The sequence below is a fragment of the Pseudonaja textilis genome, chromosome 1 (genome assembly GCF_049901715.1).
Source record: "Pseudonaja textilis isolate UNSWEBS1 chromosome 1, rPseTex1.2, whole genome shotgun sequence".
Taxonomy (NCBI): domain Eukaryota; kingdom Metazoa; phylum Chordata; class Lepidosauria; order Squamata; family Elapidae; genus Pseudonaja; species Pseudonaja textilis.
The window spans coordinates 135,977,180-136,004,806 of NC_141990.1; the positions used below are offsets into that span (position 1 = coordinate 135,977,180).

At 35.6% G+C, this 27,627-nt stretch overlaps 1 protein-coding gene across 1 annotated transcript; it reads left to right on the top strand.

Annotated features, from left to right (window-relative positions):
• Positions 1-27,627, top strand: DDX1 (DEAD-box helicase 1). The gene is made up of 26 exons (XM_026695308.2): positions 1-377; positions 2,599-2,650; positions 3,382-3,445; positions 3,962-3,991; positions 4,356-4,452; positions 6,061-6,108; positions 6,688-6,771; positions 7,058-7,141; positions 8,756-8,832; positions 9,668-9,740; positions 9,825-9,901; positions 10,551-10,665; positions 11,052-11,190; positions 11,332-11,392; positions 11,838-11,936; positions 12,824-12,913; positions 13,876-14,064; positions 14,785-14,836; positions 15,102-15,248; positions 16,015-16,106; positions 17,310-17,382; positions 18,774-18,846; positions 18,940-18,982; positions 19,313-19,408; positions 20,645-20,765; positions 27,337-27,627. Exons 1-26 carry the CDS (start codon positions 362-364, stop codon positions 27,465-27,467), a joined length of 2,223 nt encoding a protein of 740 aa, XP_026551093.1. The 5' UTR covers positions 1-361; the 3' UTR covers positions 27,468-27,627.

Genomic DNA, 27,627 nt, shown 5'->3' on the forward strand with positions numbered 1-27,627 from the left:
GAATTCCAAACCAAAAGTGGAGAGCACTCGGGTTGGAAAAGCTACATTAATTCTTCCCATCTATCTACAAAACTAGAGCTAGAGAAATTCGAATTAGCAACTGATTGCAACAAAGTTTAGCGTTGTCCGCTGCAGCTCTGATCTGACGACCACTAAACGCTGGGGTTTAATAATGAATTCTGCAAGCGCATCTGACGATCGACCAAGCCTACTCCAATCGCCGGAACTTTAAGTGAACGGCTCCTGTACCGTCCGGCGAATTAAGGAAGAGGACTTTCAAATGCGCAGGCGCTGTAAGGAGGAGGCGGAGGCGCAGGAGGCTTGACGGATTGTCCGCCCGGTTGTCTGGGAGAGTGGAAGCATGGCGGCGTTTTCAGGTACGTGGCTCCTGCCAAGCCGCCTAAGATGGAGGCGGAGGAAAGCGCAACGGCGTTAAACTGTGATTCTAGGTATTGTAAGTGTGCGCTTTTGGCGAAGAGGGTTTGTGTCGGGATTTTATGTAAAGCCGAGTTTCGGCCAATATACTTAGACTTATATACTGCTTCGCAGTGCTTTCCAGTCCTCTCGAAGCGATTTAACAGAGTCAGCCTGTTGCCCCCCAACAATCTGGTTCCTCATTTTACCCACCTTGGAAGGATGCAGTTAACCTTGAGCCTGGTGAGATGCTCCTGCTGTGCCAGTACAGGTAGTCCTCAATTTACAACAGTTCATTTAGTGACCGTTCCAAAGTACAAGGGCACTGAAAAAAGCATGACCATTTTTCACATTTACAACCATTGCAGCATCCCCTTGGTCACACAATCAACATTCTGATGGTTGGCAACTGGTTCCTATTGATGACGGTTGCTGTGTCCCGGGGTCACCGATCCCCTTTTGTGACCTTCCAACAAGCAAAGGGGAATCAATGGGGAATCCAGATTCACTTAACAACCGTGTCACTAATTTAACAAAGACAATGACTCACTTAACTGTGGCAGGAAAAGCCGTAAAATGGGATAAAACTCCACACATATTTCACTTAGCAACATAAAAAATGGGCTCAATTGTGATCGTAACTCGAGGACTAAATCTTTAGGAAGAGGCTCTCAAAGGGGGAACCAGTTCCTTTTTAAAGGCTGATGTATGGCTCAGCTGATCAGCCATCGAACTCCTCCAGTTAGTCTATTAAAGAATTCACTTTCCAAATCCTTTGGGTGTTTGTAGACTGCAAGACTCACTTAATATAATGTAATTGACACCGGAGAATCTAGAAATGCTCTGGAACTATGCCTACGTTATGTTTTATAGTACCATGTTGGGGTTATAATGGCAAGCACCCGTCCTCACCCAGAAAGAGTGTTTCTGAGCATTGGGAAAGGACTTTCTCCTTGTTAAAATTAGGATATATATTCAAATCAATCTTACATTTAGACCCTTTTATGTTTGGTATAGGGATGGACTTTGTCTTTTCAAAGTGTATTCTATTCTATCTGTGAAAGTAGAAATATAATTTCATAATTTTTGTATGCAGTAGAATAAGAGAACCTGATTTTCTGAATGAGAACAAGCTAACTTAGTTCAGGCAAGGCAGCAGTGTTGATTTGTATCCTAGTTTGATTCTGGGATAAATGAATCGTCGCTGAATGGATTTGCATTTTTGAGGGAGGTTTGTAGTGCATATAGTCAGATTCTTTGGAATGCATATACTGCTGCATCTAATGCATCTGGTATAAGAGGAAAATCTTGCAAGGTTCAAAAATAAATGCTTTGTTTATATGAACATACTAACACTGTTTTTAATAATCTGCTCAAATATCAATCTATGGCTAGATTAGAAATTTACTTTATTTTACTCTAATCTCATTGTCAGCTTGAATTATGCTAATTCCAAGACTAGTTTTATACTTGCCAGAACAAAAAAGGTTAAGTATCAAATTTATAAAGGTGGTTTGTCTTTTCTTCCACAGCCTTGCCAACTTAAATATGTCATTGAAAATTGATTGCTTTATGCTCCACCATCAGAGATGAGGTTGGTGGATATGTAGGAGAGGGCTTTCTTCACTACAACACCAAGATTTTGGAAGATTTTATTCAGGAGATTTTGCCCAAAGGAAACTGATAGTTATTTACTTAATAAAGGAGCACCAAATCAGATCCCAAATTTTGTTTTCATTTTACTTAAAGAATTAAACCTTTGGTTTTAATTCATTATGTCTTTGGGATGAAAGTGTTTCTACAACCTAAAAACTATATATTGATTGTACTGGGATTAAATATCATAGCCTGAGTTATTGCTTTGTAGAATCTCAAAACTAAAAAAGAAAAGAAAACATCTAACCATATGTATAAATAACCTGGCTATTTACTATTTAAAAACAATTAGGTGATTCTTTGAGAAGGTTGATTGTCAGTGAGCTGGGAAATATAACAAAGTATTAATTGATTGATTGTATGAAGCTTCAGAAGCTATGAACTTTGACGCCATTGGTTCATGTAGATTTTAGTGCTTCATGTAGCATTCTAGCATACATTTTACTGCAACATTAAAATTTGTAACATCTTTTCTTCCTCCAAATGTAGTAACACAGTTTGTTAATCCAATTGCTTCTTTGGTTGCAGAAATGGGTGTTATGCCAGAAATCGCTCAAGCTGTAGAAGAAATGGACTGGCTGTAAGTATGATTGTTTCCTTTTATCCCCAATTTTCCTAGTAGGATGGAAAGAATGTTCACTGGTACTGAGGATTCTAGAAATCTTGCTTCAGCTCAGTGAAAGGTACTTAATGCAATGATTTAACCATTTATTTAGGAGAAAAACTTGGCTGTTCTCAAAACCCAGGAATCAAAAAAAAACTAAGCTTGTAAACAATTTAGACTTTACAGTATAGTAAATTTTATCCAAAGGGATCTGTTGTTTAATTCAGATAAACTTGTACAGTGTCTTGTACATGACCTTTTTTCCTCTTTTTGCAAGGCAGAGAGATTGCTTTAAAAAGCTGTGTCTTCCTGCTTTTCTCTGAAGCAGGGCAGTTCTGTATAAAGTGTTAATTGCATATTAACAAGCTCAACTCTGGGACTAATAATTAATTAGTGATTAGAATCCTTAGCCTGCTTTCCCTTGCTGCCCGAAAACCAAACTTTACTCAGTTTCACACTAAAGGCTTTAGTTGTCAGGCACACAATTAGGGCGAGATAGGTGGCAAACTAATTTAATAAATAAAAAGTAAAATAAATTAACATTCATTGGCTAGAAAGTGAATTTATTATTACTGCTGTATTTGCAAATAGTTGTTCTAAATGCAATGGGGTGTATACAAACAAAATAATCTGAAAATGTATCCCGAAGACATTTTGGTTTTGGTTTTTCAACAAAATGTGAGAGACTCATTATGGTTTTACATTAGTCTGCCTACAGATATCCAAGCGGAGTCCATTCCATTGATTTTAGGAGGAGGCGATGTACTCATGGTATATATTACACTAATCTGTCTTATGGAATAATGTTGTATGATCTAGTAATTTATTCATTCTGCTTTGTGTCAGACTGTATTTCCACGGTTAGTTCAAATTTTATATAGCCTTTTAGTATACTGTGGTAATGTTGCTTACATATGTATTGGAAAATCACAATTTAGAGATGAACAGGATGAATTGAATATACAGGTTCAAATGAAATTGTGTAAGTTAATATTCTTTTTAAAATTTCAGTAATTCTACATCTTTGTTGCCTCGTTCATCTAAAACTAGCTAGACTCTGCAATATATGTTTCCTAAATGACTTTTTAAAAGAGAATACATAGCTAATTTAGTTTTCAATTTTTTTGCTTTGAAATTATTACAAATGATAGTATAAAATAGTTATCAACAGCTAAGATATCAGTGTTCTGGGATTTTACCATTTTTATGCTGTTAACACAAAACTATTTAATCTTGCATTACCACAAATAATTCATATCATCATGTTTTATTATATTTTCTACATAGGCTGCAGAAACTGGGAGTGGAAAAACTGGTGTAAGTAGAATTAGTATTTTGCAAAGTAATATGCAATGATATAACATATACAGTTCTGTGGAAATATAAAGTATTAATAAGTGATAGCATGTTTATCCAACAGCATATACTGTAAATTAATTTAGCCTAAAGGTAAAATATATCCATGTTATGATCTGGGTGACTCTAAGAGACTTAATCACAGATATTTTGTCAGTAAATATTCTCTCCATAAGTATGGCTTAATAAGTTATATAAATGTATCAACATTGCTGAGTTGTTAATTTTAAAAAGAAACTCTGGTCTTATTTCTTTTTAGCCAAATTTACTTTGTAACTCAGGCTTTGAATAACATTATTAGTGAAATAGATAACTTGTATTTCAGGCATTCAGCATTCCAGTTATTCAAATTGTTTATGAAACACTAAAAGACCAACAGGAAGGAAAAAAGGGTAAAACTACGATTAAAACTGGTGGAGGAGGTAAGCTTTTTCTCCAGGGTTTGCTAAAATGTATACATTCTGTCTCTCTGAAACCTAATGTGAATTGAAATTTCTTTATATAGCTTATTTATAATTACAGATCTCTGTCCATAAATAACATACATAAGAATAATTCAACTATTATCTAATAAAAAGCAGCTGTTATATACTCAGTTTGGGCTAAAAGGAAGTGTGACATTAGTGTCATACTTGACTTACAGTATTGTGGAATAATTTTGTGATGTCAATAAACTGAATAACTGACTTAAAGATTTAGGATTTTATTTTTACCTGTCTGATAGCTTTTAGAAATGTTAGTTACTTCATAGTTATTCTGTACATATTTAGTCAATTTATATGGTCGCCCATCTCACCATGGTGAGTCTGTGCAATAGTTAAAAACACAACCAGCAAAGAAAATAACTGGCAACCTAGGTGAAAGAATACAAAACAATGTATTCACTGAATACAATTACAGTGAATATAACTATCTCATGAGTTCTGACAGTCCAATCTACAGGCCCAGAAATGCAGCTACTTTTTTGAGGCTTTGCAAAAGGGCAAGAAGGTCATGATCAGTCTGATCTCTTGGGAAAATGATGTGCCAAAAGATAGATGCACTGACAGTAAAGACTGTCCTGCATTCCTCCATTTGACATTCCATAATGGATGTGACTGGTAACATGCCTCTCCTGTCAGGATGTAATGTAGCAGAAACAAAGGGGGAAAGGTTTATAACAAAAAAACAAAGTGTTGGATCATGTACAACATTAGATGGTGGGACTACAAGCGGAAGGATGATGGTTGTCAACATTAAAGCTTTTTTTTTTTTTTACAGTTTTACCTGTTCTTAAAATTCAGCATAGACGGGGTTTTTATAGTTTTCCAATTTTCTGCCATGGTGTATTATTTTTTATGCAATCTCATAGTACCCTGGAATATAAAATGTCCTAAAAACTAGAATATAGAAATAGCTTTTAGAAACGTTGGTTACTGCTAAAAAATGTCACTTTTTGCAGCTTTCTTTTTTTTAAAAAAAGCATTTAAAATACAAATATATTTCAGTGTATTTCATCTGATTTCTGATATAAAATGTATTGTATTATTGTATCTCAGTATATAAGTATATATAATGATACAAAATAGTTACAAAAGTGACAAAACATATTAAAAATAAAATTATTAAAGTTATGCAAATGTAAGAACCTAACACAGTCACAAATTTTGGGAATATTTCTTCAAAAAATTATGTCTAAATTAGACATGGGTTTCTTTATACAGTATGTCTATATCTGTATATCAAACTTTTTAGTTGTCTAGAGCAGTGGTTCGCAACCTGTGGTCCGTGGATCCCTGGGGGGACTGCAATGCTGTCATGGGTTCCGCGAAGGCTTGAAGAAATTTTATGATTTAAATCTTGGGTTAAGTCTTGGAGGTTTATGGCCAAAGTCTGTGGCCACAAAAGATATTTTAAGAGGGTCCATGGTGAAAAAAAAGTTTAGAACCACTGATCTAGAGTATCATAGTGTAACTTTCTACTTTTGAATTGTGGACCTTACCACTCTACAGATGAAAAGTATGTCTTTTTTCTGCTTTTTTTCTCATGAGTGCTGAACAAATGGCAAATGAATCCCTATGACAGAGGAAATGCATTTGGTAAGCCTTCTATAAATCTTTGCATAGATCTTACGGTAACTTGGTAACTATATATGTATGGGAAATCCTGGGCTTGGATGGAAGATCGTACAGGAAGCTGAGTCTCATAGATCAAGAAAACAGTATAAATATAGCCAGCAGGTTTTTTTTTTTCCTGTTAATATCACTGGATAAAATTGAGTATTATTTTAATGGGAATTGAAATTGGGGAAGCTATAATAGTTTTATACAACTTTGCCCAGCCTGATTTGCAAAACCATTGGAGCTACATATCACCTCATCTCTGGCCATAATGTCTGAGACTATTGAGATTTTTTTTTTATCCAGAACCATGAGAAATACTGGCTTAATTCACAATTTCCACTGTGTTTTTAGTGTTGCTCAAAAATAATGGGAAAGTGATAACTCTTTGTAAGAGCTGTTATTCCATAGATATATCCCATTTGCCTATTGTAAATTATTAAAAAAATAATATTTTACAAAACAGTGTGCCCTACATATTGTGTTGCTTGAATATGAGGCCATTGCAAAAATAACTGCAAGAGTTCTTTGTATTTTTAACTCCTTTTGCTTTTTTAGCTATTGGAGCTGATGGTCTGTGCTGCCAAAGCAGGGAAATAAAAGAATGGCATGGATGTCGATCAACTAAAGGTGTAACTAAAGGTACTAAACAACAGGGGTTATGCTTATGTGTGAAAAATTAGAAATACTTGAGTCAAAATATTCAGAGTTTTCTCTACTTTTGAGACAATGATTAAAGGTTTAGACAAAATAGCAATTCATTCCATGACCAATATGGTCTCTTAGGTCAGTATAACTCTGAGAATGACCTTACCATTTTGAAGTCTACCGGTACTATCATAGTTTGTATTCAGGTTAAATGTATTGGTTGATTTGATCATAGTATACTGAAGACAAAATCGATCATGTGTATTCTTAATCATTTTAGGAAAATATTATTATGAAGTTTCCTGTCGTGACCAGGGTTTGTGCAGAGTTGGATGGTCCTCTTCGCAAGCTTCATTAGATTTGGGTGAGTAGTTTCATTACAATCAGGATTGACCCTTAATGATGACTGTGGGTTGTTAAGCCACACATTTTAAAGAAAGTTCATAATACTGTATTTTCCAGATGATAGAGTGCATTGGAATATAAGCCACACCCACTAAATTTTAAAAGAAAAAAATTTTTTTACATACATTAGCCGCACCAGACTATAAGCCGCAGATATATACATTGTGAAATGAGATATCTACACAGAAAGGGAAGAATGCTCTTAGCATATGGCCAGATGTCTCCAGCATCTCACCATTGATTCATTAACGCCAAGCTTACGTGCAGCAGCTCTATTTCCTTCCTGGATAGACAGATAGATTGATTTCAACTTAAAAGCTGCATCATATGCTTTTCTTCATGTACTTTCCATGATGAGGGCGTGAAAAATATTTTGCGTTCGTGCGGTCTTGTGCTGCTTGCATCGAGTGCGCCAAAAACTACTGGTAGCGTCGTCTTCTTTGCACTGACCTCTTGAGTCTGTCATTTTTTGCACCCCCTGATGGCAGTTAGCGAAGAAAAATCTATAGATAAGCCACATTGTTGTACAAGCCGCAGGGTTCAAAGCGTGGGAAAAAAGTAGTGGCTTATAGTCCGGTAAATACGGTACTAAAGATTGTTAGAGTGTTCTAGCTTGAAAAACTAGGCATCGGGGGGTGTATACTGTTTTCAGCAAATCTGATATGTAACTGTTTTTAGTAGTTTTCTTTGTTTATAATAGCAATAGCACTTAGACTTATATACTGCTTTACAGCCCTCTGTAAGCGGTTTACAAAGTCAGCATCTTGCCCCCAACAATCTGGGTCCTCATTTTACCCACCTCAGAAGGAAGGAAGGTTGAGTCAACCTTGAGCCTGGTGAGATTTGAACTGCCAAATTGCAGGGAGCCGGCAGTCAGCAGAAATAGCCTGCACTGTAACCACTGCACCACTGACGTTTCATCAACCACTGAGATAAAAATTTTGCTGAAGTTGAATCACTCTACTAAGCATTTTGTTTGTGCCAGCACTTCATGGCAAGACTTTAGCGTTAACAATGACTAATTGTATTAGAACAATGGTTTATGTTCTGTCTTCATGCCTCTGCAAATGGTTAATAGTCTATGATTGGACTGATCATGATGTCACCAAAATATATATATATTCTTTTCCATGTGTCAATATCCATCCATGTGAAGGAGTACAGAATGTCAGTGGAGAAGGAGGACAATTTTTGTACAGAGGCAATATATTTACAAATCCCATGTTTGTTTTCAGCGTAGAGTTAATGAGCATTCTACTGAATGAAAGTATATGGCATTCTTTTCTCAAAAGTTTAAGAAACTAAAATACATGATTTGTTCCTATACGCAGTGGAAGATCTTGATCTTTTTACAGAATGGAGGCCCAAGCGAGAGTATATAATGGAGAAAATTTGCATTTTTATTGAATAGCCCAGCATAAATTATCACATTCTTCCTGAATCCTCCAGTTACTGGGCGTGTACAAAGGCAGAGAGTGAAGGGGGAAAAAGTACCAACATTTCTACCCTCTTCTTTCATATCTTAATGAAAAAGTGTATAGTTTTTAATTGTAATTTCTTAACTATTCTTTAGGTACTGATAAATTTGGCTTTGGCTATGGTGGAACCGGAAAGAAATCTCATAATAAACAGTTTGATAGTTATGGGGAGGTATGTTTATTTTCCCATTTTTAAGCAAAATATAGGGAATGGAGACTGATTCTGAGGAAGTAAGTTCAGTTTATAATTCAGCTGCAGAGGTTTCATAAAGGAAGGGGTGTCGAAATAGGATTTGCTTAAATGATTATTTTTTTAAAAAATCACCAAATTAAATATTTCTTTGGCATCAGGAAAAGTTTAGGTTTAATACTATGTTCCCCAGAAGTTTATGCTTGCATTTTTTGTCAGAATCACATTTTTAAAATTTATGGTAATCTGAGCTTCAGCATTTTGTTAGGAGAGAGTCATTATATTATGGCCAAAGAAAATATTTGAAGTGAGCATAAGCTTAGGATTCTTTGAGGTTTATAAATAAAAGTAATGTCAGGGTTGGATTTAGAGGATGTTACTTGTTATAATAGCCGATGAGAACATCCTAAGAGACAGAAGAAAGGAGAATTGTAACCAGGCCAGGTGTCAGATAAGAGAGATCTCAGTCCACAGAATGGATGGGAACAGAGAAAGCTTCTCAGAAAAGACCCTCCCTGATTCTCTGGATGGTGGACAAGGAAGGAGAGAAGTCCTTTCAACAGATTCTGTTATGGTAACCTTACAATAAAAGTAGTGTTAGCATTCAGATTTTTTTCTTTCTTATCTGGACTACCTCAAAGGGCAGACATCTATCATCTTGTATGTTTCTTCCACCTAGCATCTAGTTCTGAGCAGATAGAAGTGATTTTGTCTGTAAAATTGTTCCTTGACCTCCTCTCAGGTCATCTTTGATTTTCATCTTTTGCCTTCACATGACAAGTTTCATGGATATAACAACTTCCTTTTGTTTTTGCAGGAATTCACCATGCATGACACAATAGGTTGTTATATAGATGCCGATAAAGGTCAAATCTCATTTTCAAAAAACGGTAAGTGATCTAGGTTTTTCCCACTAAGCAATTAATTAATTGTATTGTTGAGATAAATATTTCCACAGAGTCGTTTTCTTCCAGGAAAAGATCTTGGACTTGCATTTGAAATTCCACAGCACCTAAAAAGCCAGGCACTCTTTCCAGCTTGTGTCCTAAAGGTAATCTTTTTCTCCTTCACTAGGGTTAAGAGCTATGCTGACCAGATTTAAAAACACCTCAGGGTCCCTCTTTAATGATTATTAAAACTGCTGTGTCTTATAGGGATAGTGGAGGATAAGCAGGTGTTATAATTTTTACTTCTGTGCCTAGTTACAGCATAACCAAGAAAATAGATAGTCATCTTTATTGTAAGGAAACACTAATAGAGTTGTTTGAAGAATAGATCTTAAACATAATTAGAGACATAGGTAATAGCATTAAAAATGGTTAATCAGCTTTATCCCTAAAGGAATACTAATAAAGTAGTTTGGAGGGTAAATCTCAAAAATTATTTAAGACATTAGTAATAACAGTTTTTTAGAGGTTGTGTTCTTTTCAAATGGCAAGATGTCATCCTGTATTTACAATTCACTTAACAAATCAGTCTCGCAAATGCCCTCTGGTTGCAGATTATGCTAATTAAGATAAAAACAGAGGATTTAATGTTGGAGCAAGTCAGATATCAAGTTGTATGGGAAATAGCAGTTTGGAAAAATATCTGAAAATGGTTTTTGGAGGCAGATTTTACTGCACCGGCAGCAATCAATGAAAATGTTTTAGTATTTAGTCTTCCCCATTTTGGAAAACTTCACATATTTTTTTTCTCAGAATGCTGAATTAAAATTCAACTTTGGTGAAGAGGACTTTAAGTTTCCACCCAAAGATGGTTTCACTGCTATTGATAAAGCTGCTGAGGGTAATGTTGTGAAGTCCCAGCACACAGGTATGTTAGAGGCCTCATCAAATTTAAGAATTAGCTATTTCTGTAAGCCACCTGGAGTTACTATGAGTAAGTTGGACAGCCATATAAATGTTCTTAATAAATAAATCAGTGTGAAAGGCATTTTATATAACGGAGTTAAGAACACGAAAGGTTCTTAGATAAAATAAGGCATAGTTATAACAGACCCGTTGAAATCAAATAAACTCAGATGGCTGATGAGTAATTTAATTTAATCTCATTGATTTCTATGAAACTATTTTTTTCATGCAACTTTATGTGAATCCAGAGTACTATCTTTTAGACCTTCCAATGTTATAAGTAAATAGATTTAAAATTATTTTTGGCTATCATCTCAAAACCAACATTTCTGTCCTGTCCCATTTCAGGAAGTGCACAAGTAGCACAGTCCAAGAATTTACCAAACGCTCCCAAAGCTTTGATCGTGGAGCCATCCAGAGAGTTAGCAGAGCAAACACTGAACAATGTGAAACAATTCAAAAAATATGTTGAAAATCCTAAATTAAGGTAAAGTCAAATGAGTGAATTGAGAGGTGAGAATGAATGGAGAGTTATATTCTTCCACGTAAATTCATTACATTTTTCTTTTTGTTCTGGAGAAAATGACTTCATAGCATAATATATGGTCTGCTGCTCTATTTCTCCTAGGGAGCTCCTGATTATTGGTGGTGTTGCTGCAAGAGAGCAGCTCTCTGTTTTGGAGCAAGGGGTAAGTGGGACTTTGTTCATCTTGTGTAATTTTTTTTTTAAGTATACAGGTCTATTTAGTTATTCAAGTCATATTGAAAAGTTTTTTTCTTTTTAAATTATAAAGATGACTGTAACCAAAAAAAGGCAAATACAATCCCTCCCCCCGCCCCGGTAACACTGGAATGGATGAAGCCTACAATATGAATTGATAACGATTTAAATACTGAAGTAGCATTCTTGTTCCCCTTCAATAATTTACACGTGTATGGATGCAAATCGAGATCAAAAAGAAAAATGATTATAAAGCAGTGTGTACAGTTAATGCTCTTTGAGCATTGCTTTTCCTTACCCTGTTTTAAGCATCTCTTTTAAAAGTTTTTAAAGAGAGATTTTTTTAAAGAAAGGCATAAAAATGGTGTTGCTGCTTCCATTTTATTTTGTCAAATACATTTTTAATTTTACAGGTGGACATAGTTGTTGGAACTCCAGGAAGACTGGACGATCTTGTTTCGACTGGAAAATTGGCTTTATCTCAAGTTAGGTTCCTAGTTCTTGATGAGGCGGTGAGTATCAAGCACTTTTTAAAGCGATCTGTTAAACCAAACACACACATTAGTGCTTTGGCGATAATTCCCTTGACTCTTGCATGCGTGACCTATTGACAAAGGCATGCACTGCATGGCCAATTTGCTTTTATCAGAAGCTAAAAGAGACGTGCAAGAGCCACTCAATCCTGGCTAAGTTTTGCAGTTGGAAATGATCGGCAAATGTCTTTTCAGAAAGGTGACTCAGAAGAGCGGTTGCATTGCAGCTTGAAATAGCACCCCATACACTTTCTTGTTTCTATGCTCCCCACAATAACAACCCTGTGAAGTGGCTTGGGATGAGACAGGGTGACTGGTCAATGTTCACCCAGCCAACTTTCGTGCCTAAGATGAGACTAAAACTCACAATCTCCTGGCCAGAAGCCTGGTGCCTTAACCACTAGACCAAACTCTGCTCTCTTATTGCTAGCTTTTTGTGTACTTCCCAAATTCATTCATTATTTATTAAACAAATTTATATGGCTGCTCAAGTCACACATAGGGGACTCCAGGAGTCTTACAACATTAAAAAAAACCACAACAGAAAAATCCATTTTAAAAAACCCATCTGAAAAACTCCTCCCCCATGACAGCAGCAACCCAATCAAATTAACCTCTTGATCGGCTCCATTTCCCTTTGTGGTCTCCAGGCCCACTGACGTGACACAAATGTGAGATAAACAAGACAAATTATACCTATTCAGTGTGGCTGCCATCTGTCCTCATTTTCATCTGTCTGATTTTTTTACAGCATGTCCTAATTTGTTAACCGGATTTGATGGAATCATCTGACTAATAGGCACACATCTTAACTTCAGAATCTAGGCAATCTAATGAGACTGTTAACATCTCTGTTCCCCACACAGGATGGCCTCCTTAGTCAAGGTTATTCAGATTTCATCAACCGCATTCATTCTCAGATTCCCCAGATAACCTCTGATGGGAAAAGGCTGCAGGTATGAAGTTTGGTTGCTATTTCTCCGTCAACACTCTCCAAAATTTGTTAATACTATAATCTAGCAAATGTTGATCTGTTATCTGTCTCTAATTTTAGACAGGGGAGCTTTAGCAAATCATAGGCAGACACGCTTTATTCTGTATCTGTTGGCTGGGATAGTTGCATCATAAAGTGGTGTGAAAAACCGACACCAGGGAGAACTGGCCATGCTAACCAAATAAAGAGGCTGGCTGCTTTTTTGTTTTTGTATTATGTGTGTACATCTTAACATCACACAAGACTTCAAACTATATGTGTGACAAATTGTACCCATTCAATAAGCATAGTTTTCCACTTAACCATTCCTTTATTGGCATTTTGGTAAAACAAAAGATACGGCTCAGGGTTCTAGGGCAATACAGTTACAATTAAAGAGACCAATCCTAATAAGAGGAGGAAGGAAAGGCTGTTGGGAGAGATATTTCTGTTATTTTCAGCACCCTGCCAGTTTCCCAAAACAAGAGGGCAGAAGGGCAGTTCTACCATTTTTCTTCTCCTTCATGAATGTGAACAAAGGCCCTGGCCCTGGGAATTTTTGAAGGAAAATAAATGAGGGTTGAATCTGGTAAATTCACAGTTCCCTCTGAGCCATGCCTTTGTGGGATTTTATGCTTTCAGCAGAAAAAATAATCCAAGAAGAAATTTAATTAGAGGTTGAAATCTCCCCCATCCCTCTTCCTGTTAGCAAAACAGCACCATCTTCCCATCTTAATTTCTCATAAATAACTGTCCAAGAGGCTTAGGGGTTTTCAGCAAATTGTACCACATCTCAAATTTGAATACTGATGTGGCCGTGTTTTCATTCATCATTGCCGGTTACAAAAAGCTCAGTAACTGATATGAAGTATAACAATGTGCACTCTGTACAGACATCCTTATTTTAAAACTTCAGCCTTAACCCGAAACTGTTTGTGTTTTAAGGTCATTGTGTGCTCTGCAACTCTGCATTCATTTGATGTAAAGAAGTTATCTGAGAAGATTATGCACTTCCCCACTTGGGTGGATTTGAAAGGCGAGGATTCTGTCCCAGATACCGTGCACCATGTTGTTGTTCCTGTGAACCCCAAAACTGACAAACTCTGGGAGAGGCTTGGTAAAAATCACATCAGAGTAAGTGTAAACCGAAGTGTTTGGTTTCCAGTTTGCTGAAAATTCAAGACAAACAGACACCGCGTAGGTCAAAGGGGAATGTTGTAAAGTTAGGGGGACACTTGCTTTCAAACCTCAGATAGGGCAGGAATTTTAAAGACTGGTCTAACTTATCATAATTGGCTAAAAAGTGAAAGCAGGGCAGTCTGTACAAGGTAATGCATGAAAATAGGTACAGTGTCCTACAGGCTGACTTGATCGAATTCATGAAAATTGACCAGAAGTTTATCTCCACTTAGATGATTGCAGGGATGAACTGAGACCGGAGCAAAATAATGTTATTTGAATGTGTATTTAAATAAATAATTGGATGAGAGAAATAATCATTCTGTTGCACTCTTAAGAGGTATGGGTTCGCATATTTATCCAAAGAAATTAGTGGAAGTAAGTTAAAAAAAAAAAGGCTTTAACACTTTTTAGTTGGAGGGAATTATTCATTAGACTGGAAGTCTTCGGGTAAATATACATAGGCACACGCACACGCACACACGCACACACACACACACACACACACACACACACACACACACACACTTGTATGCTGCATTTTCCCCAGAACTCTGCCCAATAAAATATTCGTTATATTTTAAGGCAGCATTGTGATTTAAGACATCTTGTAGATCAACTTGCTATGACATACCTTTTAGTCACAGTTTTAATTATCATAATTTAACTTTGCAGACGGATGAGGTGCATGCAAAGGATAATACAAGACCTGGTACAAATTCTGCAGGTAATGATTGCATTGATCAAGCTGCTATATATTCATCATAAATATAATGATGCAAAGTCTGTCTGAACCAATTTATTATGTTTTGCTTTAAAGTTCAGACCCTTGGTTTTTTTCCTTGATCAGAAGAGGTTTTTTTAAAAAAAACTTACCAGTATTATTCCCAAACAACTACTATATTTTATTAATGTAATTTTAGAATAAATTGCTGGGTATGTAATGTATTTGAGGTATCATGTAGGAATAATATAGTACTTTTTTTTTACAGAAATGTGGTCAGAAGCAATTAAGATTTTAAAAGGAGAATATGCTATTCGTGCCATCAAGGAACACAAGATGGACCAAGCAATAGTATTTTGCAGAACTAAGATAGATTGTGACAATATGGAACAATACTTTATACAGCAAGGAGGAGGTAGTATTTCTGTGCCCATTAATGCTTTGCTCCTTTCTTTTATGAATTTATTTTTTCCATGTTCTTTTCCCCAAAGGATAACTTTTCACAAAAGATACTTTCCTTCTTCCAAAACGAATTGTTCTTTTTTCACTACTTTAAAGGGTGGAATTGGCATCACATAGGCATTTCCACTACAAAAAAATATTTCTTGTCAGCAATTCAAGGATCCTTTTTCATTTTTTTTAGTCCCGTTGTCTATCCCACAAGTGAAACAATCTCCTGTTTAGCTTCTCTGACAGTAAAGCAAATATAAAGGATTAGAACAATGTCTTCAAGGCCAGTGACATAGGCATGCAACCTTGTGGGCTGCGGTGAAAGTAGACAGAGGACATATTAAAAGTAATTGTGCATGCGTGCATCTCACATACACACATTTCTCATATATCAGTTACTTACATTTTGGTCTCCTCTTTCTCAGTTCAAACATTGCTCCTACGTTTCCCAGTGTGAAAAACTTTAAATTCTGTTATTTTAACTGCAAAAATGTGTTGATGGGCTTTGACACATTCTCTCTCTTTAAATGCAGTTAAGCAAGGAAGCCTAAGAATAAAGAGAACTATGTCACCCCCTGATGTGCACTGGATGCACATCTGCAGGGACTTTTAATGTATTATACACAGAGAGAAATACACAGACATACGTGCAAACACATGTATGCACATTGATTGTGAGAATATAGTAACATAATATATAGGGTTCCTAATATTTTCTGATTGTTTTTAAGGTCCAGATAGGAAGGGACATCAATTCTCATGTGTTTGCCTTCATGGAGACAGAAAGCCTCATGAGAGAAAGCAGAATTTGGAGCGTTTTAAGGTAATTATGGTTTTAATGTAATAATAAGTCATTGGTCTCCATACTGAGAGCTGATAAATGGGCATTTATTTCAGTTTAATCAATGAATCGTTAATAATTGCCCAACTTAAAATATCATATCCCATTCTTCTTGTCTGTTCAAGAGTCAGGGAGATGTCTCCAGACAGTCCTCCACAAATGGTGAGGCACTTACTTTTTAAGCCTACTCAGAGAGTGACCAGGAATCCAACAATGGATGAAGAGGCAGGGATAGCCCTTTCCATTAATTCACCATTCCTCACGCAAGCTCAGAAGTACAATGTGTGAAGCCACATTCTTCTGGAGGGTCCAGAACAACAATGGAGAGGGGAGGTGTTACAATGGAGAAGGGATAAGCTTCTTGCCATTCTTACTCCGCTCATTCTTGCATCATTCCTAAAATAAAATACACATCTGCATCCAGTCCAAGATCTTTTTCTTTTGCATAAAGCTCCAGATTAGGCCCATAGACTCATCTGGACCGAAACCACCACTCTTCATAGCTAATGCAATATATTAAGAGAAGGGACTGCATATAACTTAACTATCTCCACAGGAAACTAAATTCTACTGAATTCTGTACAAGCCTATAAAACAAAAGAGTATCTAACAAACGGGTTTGAGGTATTGGTCTAGACATCAGGAGAGTGGAGTTCTTGTCCCACCTTAGCCATGAAAGCCCGCTGGTTGATTTTGAACCAGTCGCTGTCTCTCAACCCAACCCGCCTCACAGTTGGTCGTTGTAGGGAAAGGAGTATTGGATAAGTTCATCGTCCTGAGTTATTTATCAAAATAATAAAGAAGGGATAAAAATCAAATAAAAAATTCTGCAGCTGATCTGAGTTTGTATCCAGGGCCTTTAGTACTATAGCACTCTGTTATTCTAATAGCCAGTTGCTCAGGGATAGCCACTGCAGAAGAACGAGGAGATAATTTTGTCAACAGCAGCATTTAGATTGTGGGACTCCTAAGAAGTTTGGGAAAGTGAAGCATGTTAGGAGTAGGAGGAATTAGTAAAATAATCTTTGCCATTGGCAATTAGGTCAAAGTCATTTTATGGTAAGGTATCTCTGGATTCAGCTTTATAGCTTTATGAATTATAGTTGATATCTTGTATTTAAATTATAATGATTATATAAAAATGAAATCAGAAGACACCCAAGTTTACTCACCTTTTCTGTTTAGAAAGCAGATGTCAGATTTTTGATCTGCACAGATGTGGCAGCCAGAGGAATTGATATCACTGGTGTGCCTTATGGTAAGAATTGTCAATACTTTATCACCACCATCAAGAAAGTCTACTCTTAGCTGAAGGCATGAAGTTGTTGAGTTGGCAGTAGAAATTCTGCTGCTGGGGAATCAAGTAAGCTGCACATATCCTACCAGAGTGGGATAGATAAAATATCAATTGGGCATTTAGTTCAGTGAATTTTCTCGAGGTCCCTATTAGCCCTGGCAGCTGCTCATGCTAAGTGTATATTATGCACTTATGTTGTGACTTAGGTATTTGGGGGGGGGGGGTTCAAATAATGCAACACTGAATTTAGTGCAAATTATAAATTGATACAAGGTTGTGTTCAGTGTGACTTCCAAATTCAATTAATGTGAGGCTAACAAGTCTGTTGAGATTAAGAATGTGGGCAGATGCGATTGGGATTTAGACACAGATATATTTTGTGTGCAGAGTGGAGAAAAGGAAGATTCTGGCATAGGAGATAACTACAAGATTAAAAAAGAAATTCATTATTATACTAAAGGGAAAAAATTGATATAATTGAATGACATGAACTTGAACGTAACAATATTAAAATAGGATAAGATGTTAAAATGCTTGAGTCTATGTTAGATATTTTTTGTTTTAATTTGCTTTTAATAACTACTTTATGATTTTATTAACCCACACATTTAAATAATAAATGCATTCTTTTAATCCTTCACTGTAATCCTTCATTAATATACGTGTAAAACTTTATGGTTAATATTTTCCATTGCCTTGTTGTGGCCTGTCGGCTGCCGACCCCTCCAGCAGTCAAATCAAATGAGGAGGAGGCAAACTGAGAGCTCCGAGGGGGAAGAGGGAATGGAGCTGAGAGAGAGAGGAGAGAGACAGAGGTGGAGGCTGGGCGTCAGCCCTCAGATGGAGAGTCAACAGCCCCGAGGTCTGGAGGTGGCTGATGAGGAAGAGGAGGAACATCTGGGTGCAGTGCCTAACATGGTTGTGCAGAAGGCAGAGGAGAGGAGAGCAGTGGAAATCTGTGTGCGGGTCCTTGGGAAGGAAGAGCCACAGCTGCTAGCGAAGCCCCACCCTAGCTCTGGGGATAAAAGACGGGGGGTGGAGATGAATAGATAAGGCAAACAACTGTTCATCTCCTTGCCAGACAGACTTATTAGCCTGCAGGGAGAGAGAAACTTTTTACCAGGGCTGCTGGCTCTCCTAATAAAGAAATCTTTGAGTTAACTTCAGAGAGTTTGTCATATTTGGGGAGCTGGGTCAGAACATGCCTATTTCTGTCAAGGTGAAACCAATTACTGTCTTTCCCCCCCAGAAATAACACTTTGAAGAGTTCAAATAATGTGACCATTTTGGGGGGAATTTATTAACCACTAATAGAGATAATAAACCTATAAACACCCTTTCCTTTTTAACAGTTATCAATGTCACACTTCCGGATGAAAAACAGAATTACGTTCATCGGATTGGCAGAGTGGGACGAGCTGAACGGTACGTTGGAAACTTTTATTTGCCCTTCATCTTGCATCACTTTTGAGATGATGAAATGAAGGCTCCCATTTTGTTTGTTTTGCTTTTCTTTAGCATGGGCCTGGCAATTTCCCTGGTGGCAACAGAGAAGGAAAAAGTAAGTCCTGCTTCCTTAAAACATGAAGATATACAATGGAATAAGATTCATTTGCTGGGTATTTAAGATAAGATAACTCTTCTTCTCACATTTTTTCTGTGAATACACTGGCGCACATAAAAAAAATGAAATTCTGATGCCCACTCTCAAAGTGTGTGTGTATTTATATTTATAAAAATATAAATAAGACTAAATTCAATATTATGACAATTAGCTTTCTGTATTTCAAAAATGCCATGCTGGTCATTTTAATTTTCCTCCTTAAATCTTTTAACTATATTCCAGTGTTTCGGGTTTTTTCTTCTTGTAACCTTCAGGCTTCTCTTCTAGGTTTGGTATCATTCATGCCCCAGTCGTGGGAAGAGCTGCTACAATACTAGACTGAAGGATGAAGGTGGTTGCACTATTTGGTACAATGAGATGCAGGTAACCTTTTTACTGGTTCCAGTAAAATCTTTCCTATGTAACTTTGCATTTCAAGAACAGGCCTGGTCCTTTTAGATGCAGATTTTCAAAGTGGATATAAAATATTCAAGCCCCAATCACTGATCCACTGGAAGGTTCTAATTAAAATCAGTATTCTGGCATAAGGCTAGTTACATTTTCATAGCTAGACCCTTTTGCAATTTCTTGGAAACTAGAACTTCAGATGGACAGTAGAATTCCCAAAGGCAAGTTGGTAGAGATGTGATACTGAAGTTGTAATTTCTGTTACTCATTACAGGTTAGGCTTTTTCTTTAAAGGGCACAGTCTTTTCTACAATGCACTTCATATCTAATATCATTTAACTTAATATCTAATGTTATTTAATGTTTTACGACATGTTATTTGTAATCTTTGATATTTTAATGAAAAAATAATAAAAAGATTGCTCATCGTATACAAGGATCTTCTTATTACTACAAGCTAACTAGGTGACATTTTGTCTGAATGTCCTTAAAATGGTTGAGGAGGGTTAAGGAATTTGGGGGATCAGATTAGAAGGTTTTTGGAGAGACAAATAGTCTCCACATTTCTATAGAAAATGATTTCTAAGCAGAAAAATCTTCCTTAGAAATATTAATATTGATTTCCATCTCTTTTATCATTAATTGCCTGTAATGCTAAAATGGATTTTGGGTTTTTGAGATTGTAACAAGTATTGCAAAACAAAATGATGATTGGTATAATTTAATTCAATTTCAGATAAAAATTTATTATTTTGCAAATTCAGTGTTTAAATTCTGCTAGCATTCACTCTATGAATAGAACACAAGACAATTAGTTTGTGCTTAAGTATCATTTCTTATTCCTAGTGACTCCTAGAAGATCAGGAGTACACTAACCTTCTAAATCTCATTGAGCAAAGTTTTAATTTGTTTCAGAATATTGTGTTTGCCTTAAATAAATTACAGTACTGTGCATGAATACATCATATATACAGCCTAGCCATAAGGTCTGCTTTCTTCATCATACTGTTTGCTCCTAAGACATTACTGACATATTTCAATTTATTCATTCATTGATCTCAGTAATTCCTGAGATCAATTTAGTATGCTAAACAGTATCATGATTTGTTTGGTGAGCTGATGCTTGGTGAGATGTATAAACCATCCATTGCATTGTCTGTCATGGAGAATTGGAGAACACGTTACAGCCTGGATTTCTTTTATGGCATTCAGCTTTTAGGTGAAATAGAAGAGCATCTGAACTGCACCATTACTCAGGTTGAGCCAGATATTAAGGTTCCAGTAGATGATTTTGATGGCAAGGTCAGTTATGGGAAAAGAAGAGCAGCTGGTGGTAAGTGGATAAATCTACATTTTGGAATAGTGAATTGCATTTTCTGGTGAATTATAATTTTACTATATCTGATAATTATACCTTATCTAAATGACTCAACATGGCAAAATATTTTTCAGGAATTTTAGTGTTGCTCTCCAATTTCAGTTCCCCTGAAATTGTTAAAAAAATATGAATTAGGATTCCTTTCTCTTTTTATTTCAAAACCAGTTTAGGGTTCTTTTGTTGGCTCCTTTTTATGTAAGGAAATTCCTCCAGGTAAAATACTTCAAGATGCTTGAAAAAAATAGGGAGGGCGGAGCTGGCATCGTGGCGGTACGATGTGCGATCTTGAACCTCCAAGATCACTGTCAATATCTCCACTGCTGGACGGTCCCGATGGGCCTAAACTGTCCCGTAGAGACGGTGATCAGTAAGGGCATGTCGTGTTGATCCCAGGGACATCGCAAAGTCCTTGGTTGATCCAGGAAAAGCCCTTTTGCCGGTGGCGGAGAGGCAGCCATTCAAGCTGCTGAAGCTGGGATAGCTCCAGAACGGAAGAGATTGAAAGAAAGTGTGTCAGTTTGGTGAGATGAACTTTTACTTATTATTTCTTGAAGAGAACACCCTGAAAGATTTAAAGTACAATTAAAAGTGAAGAGAAAAGAGTTTAAGACGCGAAATTAAGCTAGTTAAAGTGAAAGTGTTTCTTTTTTCCCTTTTTATTGGAACTTTGAATTTGGTAAAGCTTCTTAATTTTAAACTGGACTGGTCTTTTTTTTTCTCAATTTTTTTAAAAGTCTGTTTTGATTAAGACTCTTCTTTTTGATTTGAGATTTATTCTTTTTTTTTTTAAAAAAAAGAAGGATTTCATTTTTTCTTTTTGTTCCTGGCATTAGATATATGAGGGGGGAGTGAAAGCGAAGGGAAAAAAAGTAACACTGCCATCTAGAGGCTTGGATATATTGTTTCTTCTTTCTTCTATTTGTTTGTCTATTTGTGCTATACTCAAGGACTTTGCTCTGGAAAAGATAGTGACAGATTGTTTACACAGGTGCCCATCTCTGAAACTATAGATAACTAGACTCTGGAGCTGAAGTTGAAAGAAAGAAGACTGAAGTGACCTTGAAAATACTGGAACTAGAATGAGCTGATTTATTAAAAAACCTTGGATACTTAGTGGCAGTGGCTGGCTTCACATCAGAACTGTTGTTATTTCTCACCTCCTTTTTTACCCCCCCCCTCCCCCCAGTTAGATTTTTAAATTTGGATCTCAACCTTTTATTCCAGGAACTAGAATGTAATTTTTTTTATTATTTTTTTTCACTCTCTTCCTTTTCTCTTTCTTATTAAGAGAAACAGTTGGATTAAGGTATACAAGTGCCTGAAGATTTTTTCTTTTCCCTTTTTATTTTTTGGAGTAGCGGTTGCCTGCCTGTGCTTTTTTTTTTCCCCGTTTTCTTTTCTTTTTTTTCTTTCTTTCTTCACAGATAAGTACTACAAGATGAGCAGAAAGATAACAGGCCCAGCTTCCTCAATACCAATAGCCTCTTCACCATCTGGAGGATAACAGTCAATATAGACAACCTTACAATAGGAGAAAGAGAACGAGATAACATTACAGATGATTATGCAAGGAATTCAGAAGATTGAAAAGAGAATGGAGAATATTGAGCAAAGAACTGAAAAAACAGATGAGAAAGTAGAAAATATTCAACAGATGATGATGAAATATGAAGACAGATTCAAAAAAATTGAAGAAGATGATACACAAAAGGACAAGAAAATTGGAGACATTGACACTCGATTGAGCGATGTCAAGAAGGGCAGGTGTGAACCATTAGGATGGGAAATTGATAGATCAGAATTTTTCTTAAGATTTCAAAATGTAGAAGAAGGAAAAGGTGAAAATGTTGCTGAAATAATGACAGAAATACTGGCAGAAGTGTTAGAGATAACCAAAGAGAAGATGATGGATGGGATGGATGAAGTGTTCCGGGTCTATACAAGATATGCAATGAAAAACAGGAGAAGATCACATCAGATTTGCTAAAAAGATTATCAAGACACAGATACTGCAGGGGGCAAGAGAGAAAACATTAAAGTATAAAGACAAAGAAATGGTGGTGCTGAAACAGGTACCAAGAAGAGTCAGAGAGATGAGAAAAGAATACTTATTTTTGACTAAAGAGTTACTTAAAAGAGAAGTGAACTACAGAGGGTTGATGCCAGAAGGCCTCTTGTTCACCTGGCAGGAACAAAGGCACAGAATTGACACAGTTGAAAAAGCTGAATTATTCTACTTTGAATATCTTAGAGGAAAGGAGGAAGAGCAAGAAAGGAAGAGTCGTTAATTGAATTCCAAGAGGAGTGTATAGCAGTAATTGAAGAAGAATGTGCAGTAGGTGGTGTGCCCAGAGAGCAACGAGAATTAAGACCTACTAGAGCAATAAAACCACCTCAAAAAGCCTAACATGGATGAAAGAAAACTGATTACGATTAACATAAATGGACTTAATTTGGCTACTAAAAGAAAGAAGATATTTCACAAATTAGAGAAATTAAAATTTGATATAATTTGCCTACAAGAAGTACATATTAAAAAAAAACATGAATGTAGATTAGGGAAATTATTTACGTCGCTGGCGCAATCTAAAAAAAGGGGTGTGGTGTTATATATTAAAGATACAATTTTGACAGAACTAATTTATATAGAGGACAATGGAAGGATTTTGGTGGTGGAAATAATGGACAATAATGTTAAAACACTTTTAATTGCAATTTATGCTCCAAATGATAACCAAGAAGAAATTTACAGAAAATTACATATGAAAATAATTGAATTGGACTATGTTAATATTTATATGATGGGAGATTTTAATGGAATAATTAATGATCAATTGGACAATAAAATGTAGAAATCAACAAAGAAAGCTAGAAAGATACTACCAAAATCTTTCTTTCAAATAACAGAAGAACTTAACTTAAAAGATGCATGGAGAGAGAGAAATGTGGAAAGTAAGCAGTACACTTTTTACTGAAACAGGCATACATCATGGCCTAGAATAGATATGATATGGATGTCAGCAGAATTACTGGCTAATGTACGAGGGATTGAAATACAAACAAGCACCTGGGTAGGCCATATTCCAGTGACAGCTATTTGGAAAGGATATAAGAGGAGATCTAGATGGACTCTAAATAACGCGATATTAAAAGAAAAATACTTTAAACAGACAATAGGGAAAGAACTTGCTTTCTTTTTTAAAGAAATAGAAAAGAAGATACATCTTTACAGAACCTCTGGGACACGATGAAGGCCTACACAAGAGGCTTGATAATAGACTATATAAGGAAAATAAATATAAAACAGAAAAAGACTTTCAAAACATTGGAGGATGATTATAAAAGATTGGAAAAAGACCTACAGGAGTCCCCGCAAAAAAAGACATTAAAAATAAAATGGATATAATTAAACATACAATGGAATTAATGGAAAAAGAGGAATTAGCACAAAAAATAAAAAATGCTAAACAGAATTACTTTGAAGATGCAAATAAACCAGGCAGATGGCTAGCCTATAAACTGAGAAAGGAAAGAGAATCAAGAAGGATTAAGAGAATAAGTGAAGGATATGTTTGCAATGGAAACAAGGAGAAGAAAAAAATTATACAAGATTACTATGGGAAATTGTATTTTCAAGAGAATATTCAAGAAGAAAAAGTTAAGCAATATTTACAGAAAGCAAATCTACCTCAGATACCTAAAGACACTGAAACAATGCTAGAAGGGAATATAACAATGATGGAATTAACAGAAGCCTTAAAAAAAACAGAATGTTGAAAAGCACCAGGTCCAGATGGCTTACCAGTGGAATTTTACAAGACTTTTCAGGAAATATTGAATTTTCTTCTGCTAGAAGTCATGAACGAAGTTATGCAAAAAATAAATAAATACCCAAAACATGGACAGAAGCATATATTACACTTATACCGAAAGAGGATACAGACCTGCAGCAAGTTAAAAATTACAGACCTATATCCCTATTAAATTCAGACTATAAAATTTTTGCTTCAATTTTGGCAGAAAGATTTAAAAGATATTTAAATAATTTTATTCATATTGATCAAAATGGATTCCTGCCAAAGAGACAAATCAAAGATAATGTGAGAATTATCTTGGATACTCTGGAATACTATGAGGTGCATCCTGAAAAGCAAATGGCCTTGATGTTTTTAGACGCACAAAGAGCCTTTGATAATATGAGCTGGCGATTCATTTTATTTCAATTGATACAAATGGGCTTTGGCAAAAAAATTATCCAAGCCATTGAAACAATATACCATAAACAAACTGCAAATGTTATGGTAAATGGAGAACTAACAGAATCTATAGATATAAGAAAAGGGACAAGGCAAGGTTGTCCACCGTCACCTCTGCTGTTTGTGTTAACATTGGAAGTGCTAAATAGGAATATTAGAGAAGAAAAAGAAATAAAAGGAATGAAAATCAAAAAGGAAGAGTATAAATTGCAAGCCTTTGCAGATGACCTAGTATTCATATTAGAGGATCCATTGGAAACAGCACCTAAATTAATAGAAAAAAATAGAAGAATATGGAAAAGTAGCAGGTTTGAAAATAAATAAAGACGAAACAAAGATATTAACAAAAATATTTTAGCAAGATGAAAGAAAAAGTTGGAAGAAGTTTTAGAAATACAGGTCACAAACAAGTATTTAGGGATTTACATTACACCAAGATGTAGCACATTGAAGGAGGATAATTATCTTAAACTCAAACAGCAGATTGCGACAGATTTGACAAAATGGGATACAATTATCATTGATTGGGAGAATATCTACAATTAAGGTGAACGTATTGCCTAGAATATTATATCTATTCTAGACAATTCCAATCCGGCTAGGAAAAGAATACTTTGAAGACTTAAATAGAATTGTGCTGAAATACTTCTGGCAGGGTAAAAAAGGAAGAATAAAACTAAAACTGTTACAGGATGCAAGAATAAGAGGAGGGTTTGCCGTGCCCAATTGGGGTTGTATTACCAGGCGACAAGTTTGATGTGGGTAAAGGAATGGATAACACTAAGGAACAGTAGACTATTGACCTTAGAAGGCCATGACTTGCTGTTGGGATGGCATGCTTTCCTTTGGTACAAGGGAACTAAAACACGGGGGTATTTTAGAAGACATTACATTTGAGAAGCATTGCTTTTGAACTGGGAAGAGATAAAAGGACAATACTACTTAAAAATTCCATTATTGATATCTACCATTGAAGCTTTTTCTTATCCAATAATATATAAAAAGGAACAAACAGTTAGATATGGTGAGATATCGAATGAAAAGGGTAAACTTAAATCTGTGCAAGTGTTGGAAGAACAAGGTGTAAAAATGAACTGGTTTTCATATTTGCAAATACAATCTAGATTTAATAAAGATGTTAATAGAAGATACTTGGAAAATGAAATTTCTGCCTATTGCTTATTTTTAACTCCCCACTTAATGTGTAGAAATATAATTATCAAACAGATCTTATATTTTTAACAACCTATTCCTCAGCTATTTTCTCTCTAACTTGGTATTCAGTGTGCATTTTCTAGCTAAGAATTATATCTTAATATAAGCATCTATTTTGCTTAATTTTTTTAAATAATAAATTAATATGGAAACAATAGAAAAATAGGTATGTAAGTATTCCATAAAATCTTATAATTTTGAGTGTTAGGCTAATGTTAATTATATCTAGATATTATAATATCTATTATACTATCTAGTATGTAATTCCTTATATAAAGTATTTTGTATTTAAAATACTTGTAATTAAACTTTGTCTCCCTAGGACTGGAATTCTTTCCACAAACTGGAATTCTTTCCACAAACTAAAAAAAAGGGGGGGAGGGATCTATTTTGTAAACACAGGGGGAGATTTACTTATTATACTGATATTTTAAAAGAATATTATCTGTTGAGTTCTGGATACAGTATAATTACAGTCCAAATGATTGCATACTCAGAATGGTATTTATTTCAGAATTTCAAATTTTTAAAAGTATTTGATATAGCATGGATATTTGCTATTTCAAAAGATTACTGTACATAAATCTAAGATAGCTGTAAAGGCACATTTTTTAAAATCTAGAAAAAGAAATACAACTTATATGTTCTCACCTGCTTGCTTGTTTTCAAACACCCCAAATCACACAGGTATAGCAATGCTATCTGTGGCAAGGCCCCAAATTTGGCATCCTTTTTGAGTACAGTAGTTGGATTTTTGAGGCAGTTTCTTTAGCAAACTTATCAGAGGCTTAATATACTTTTTTTTAAACTACGTCTTTAAAATGGACAATTATGCTGGCATAATTCAATGATTTGCTGCCGAATTTGAGAATATTATTTTGGGCAAGGCTGAACAATAGACCGGGATCCACATGCAGGCCACAAGAGGCTCACTTCATCTTTGACTAATAATCTTTGAAGGGGCAAATATTAGATTATATATAGAAGAATAATCAATATTCTGAATGATTGTAGCTACATAGAGAAAAAGAATAACAAACTTTGGATCTTTGCAGGTGGAACATACAAAGGCCACGTGGATATTTTGGCACCCACAGTGCAAGAATTGGCTACCCTTGAAAAGGAAGCTCAGACGTCTTTCTTGCATCTTGGTTACCTTCCTAATCAGCTGTTTAGAACATTTTGAATTGGGCCTCAGGTGAAACTTCGATATTCGGCCTGTATGAAGAAGATGCTATGGCTGTACTGACTTTATGTCAATCTTGCATGTTCGCCAACCTTACAAACCCTGATGAATTAGGGTTTTAGCTACTAGTATTGATCCAATAAAAGTGTGCTGCTCATAA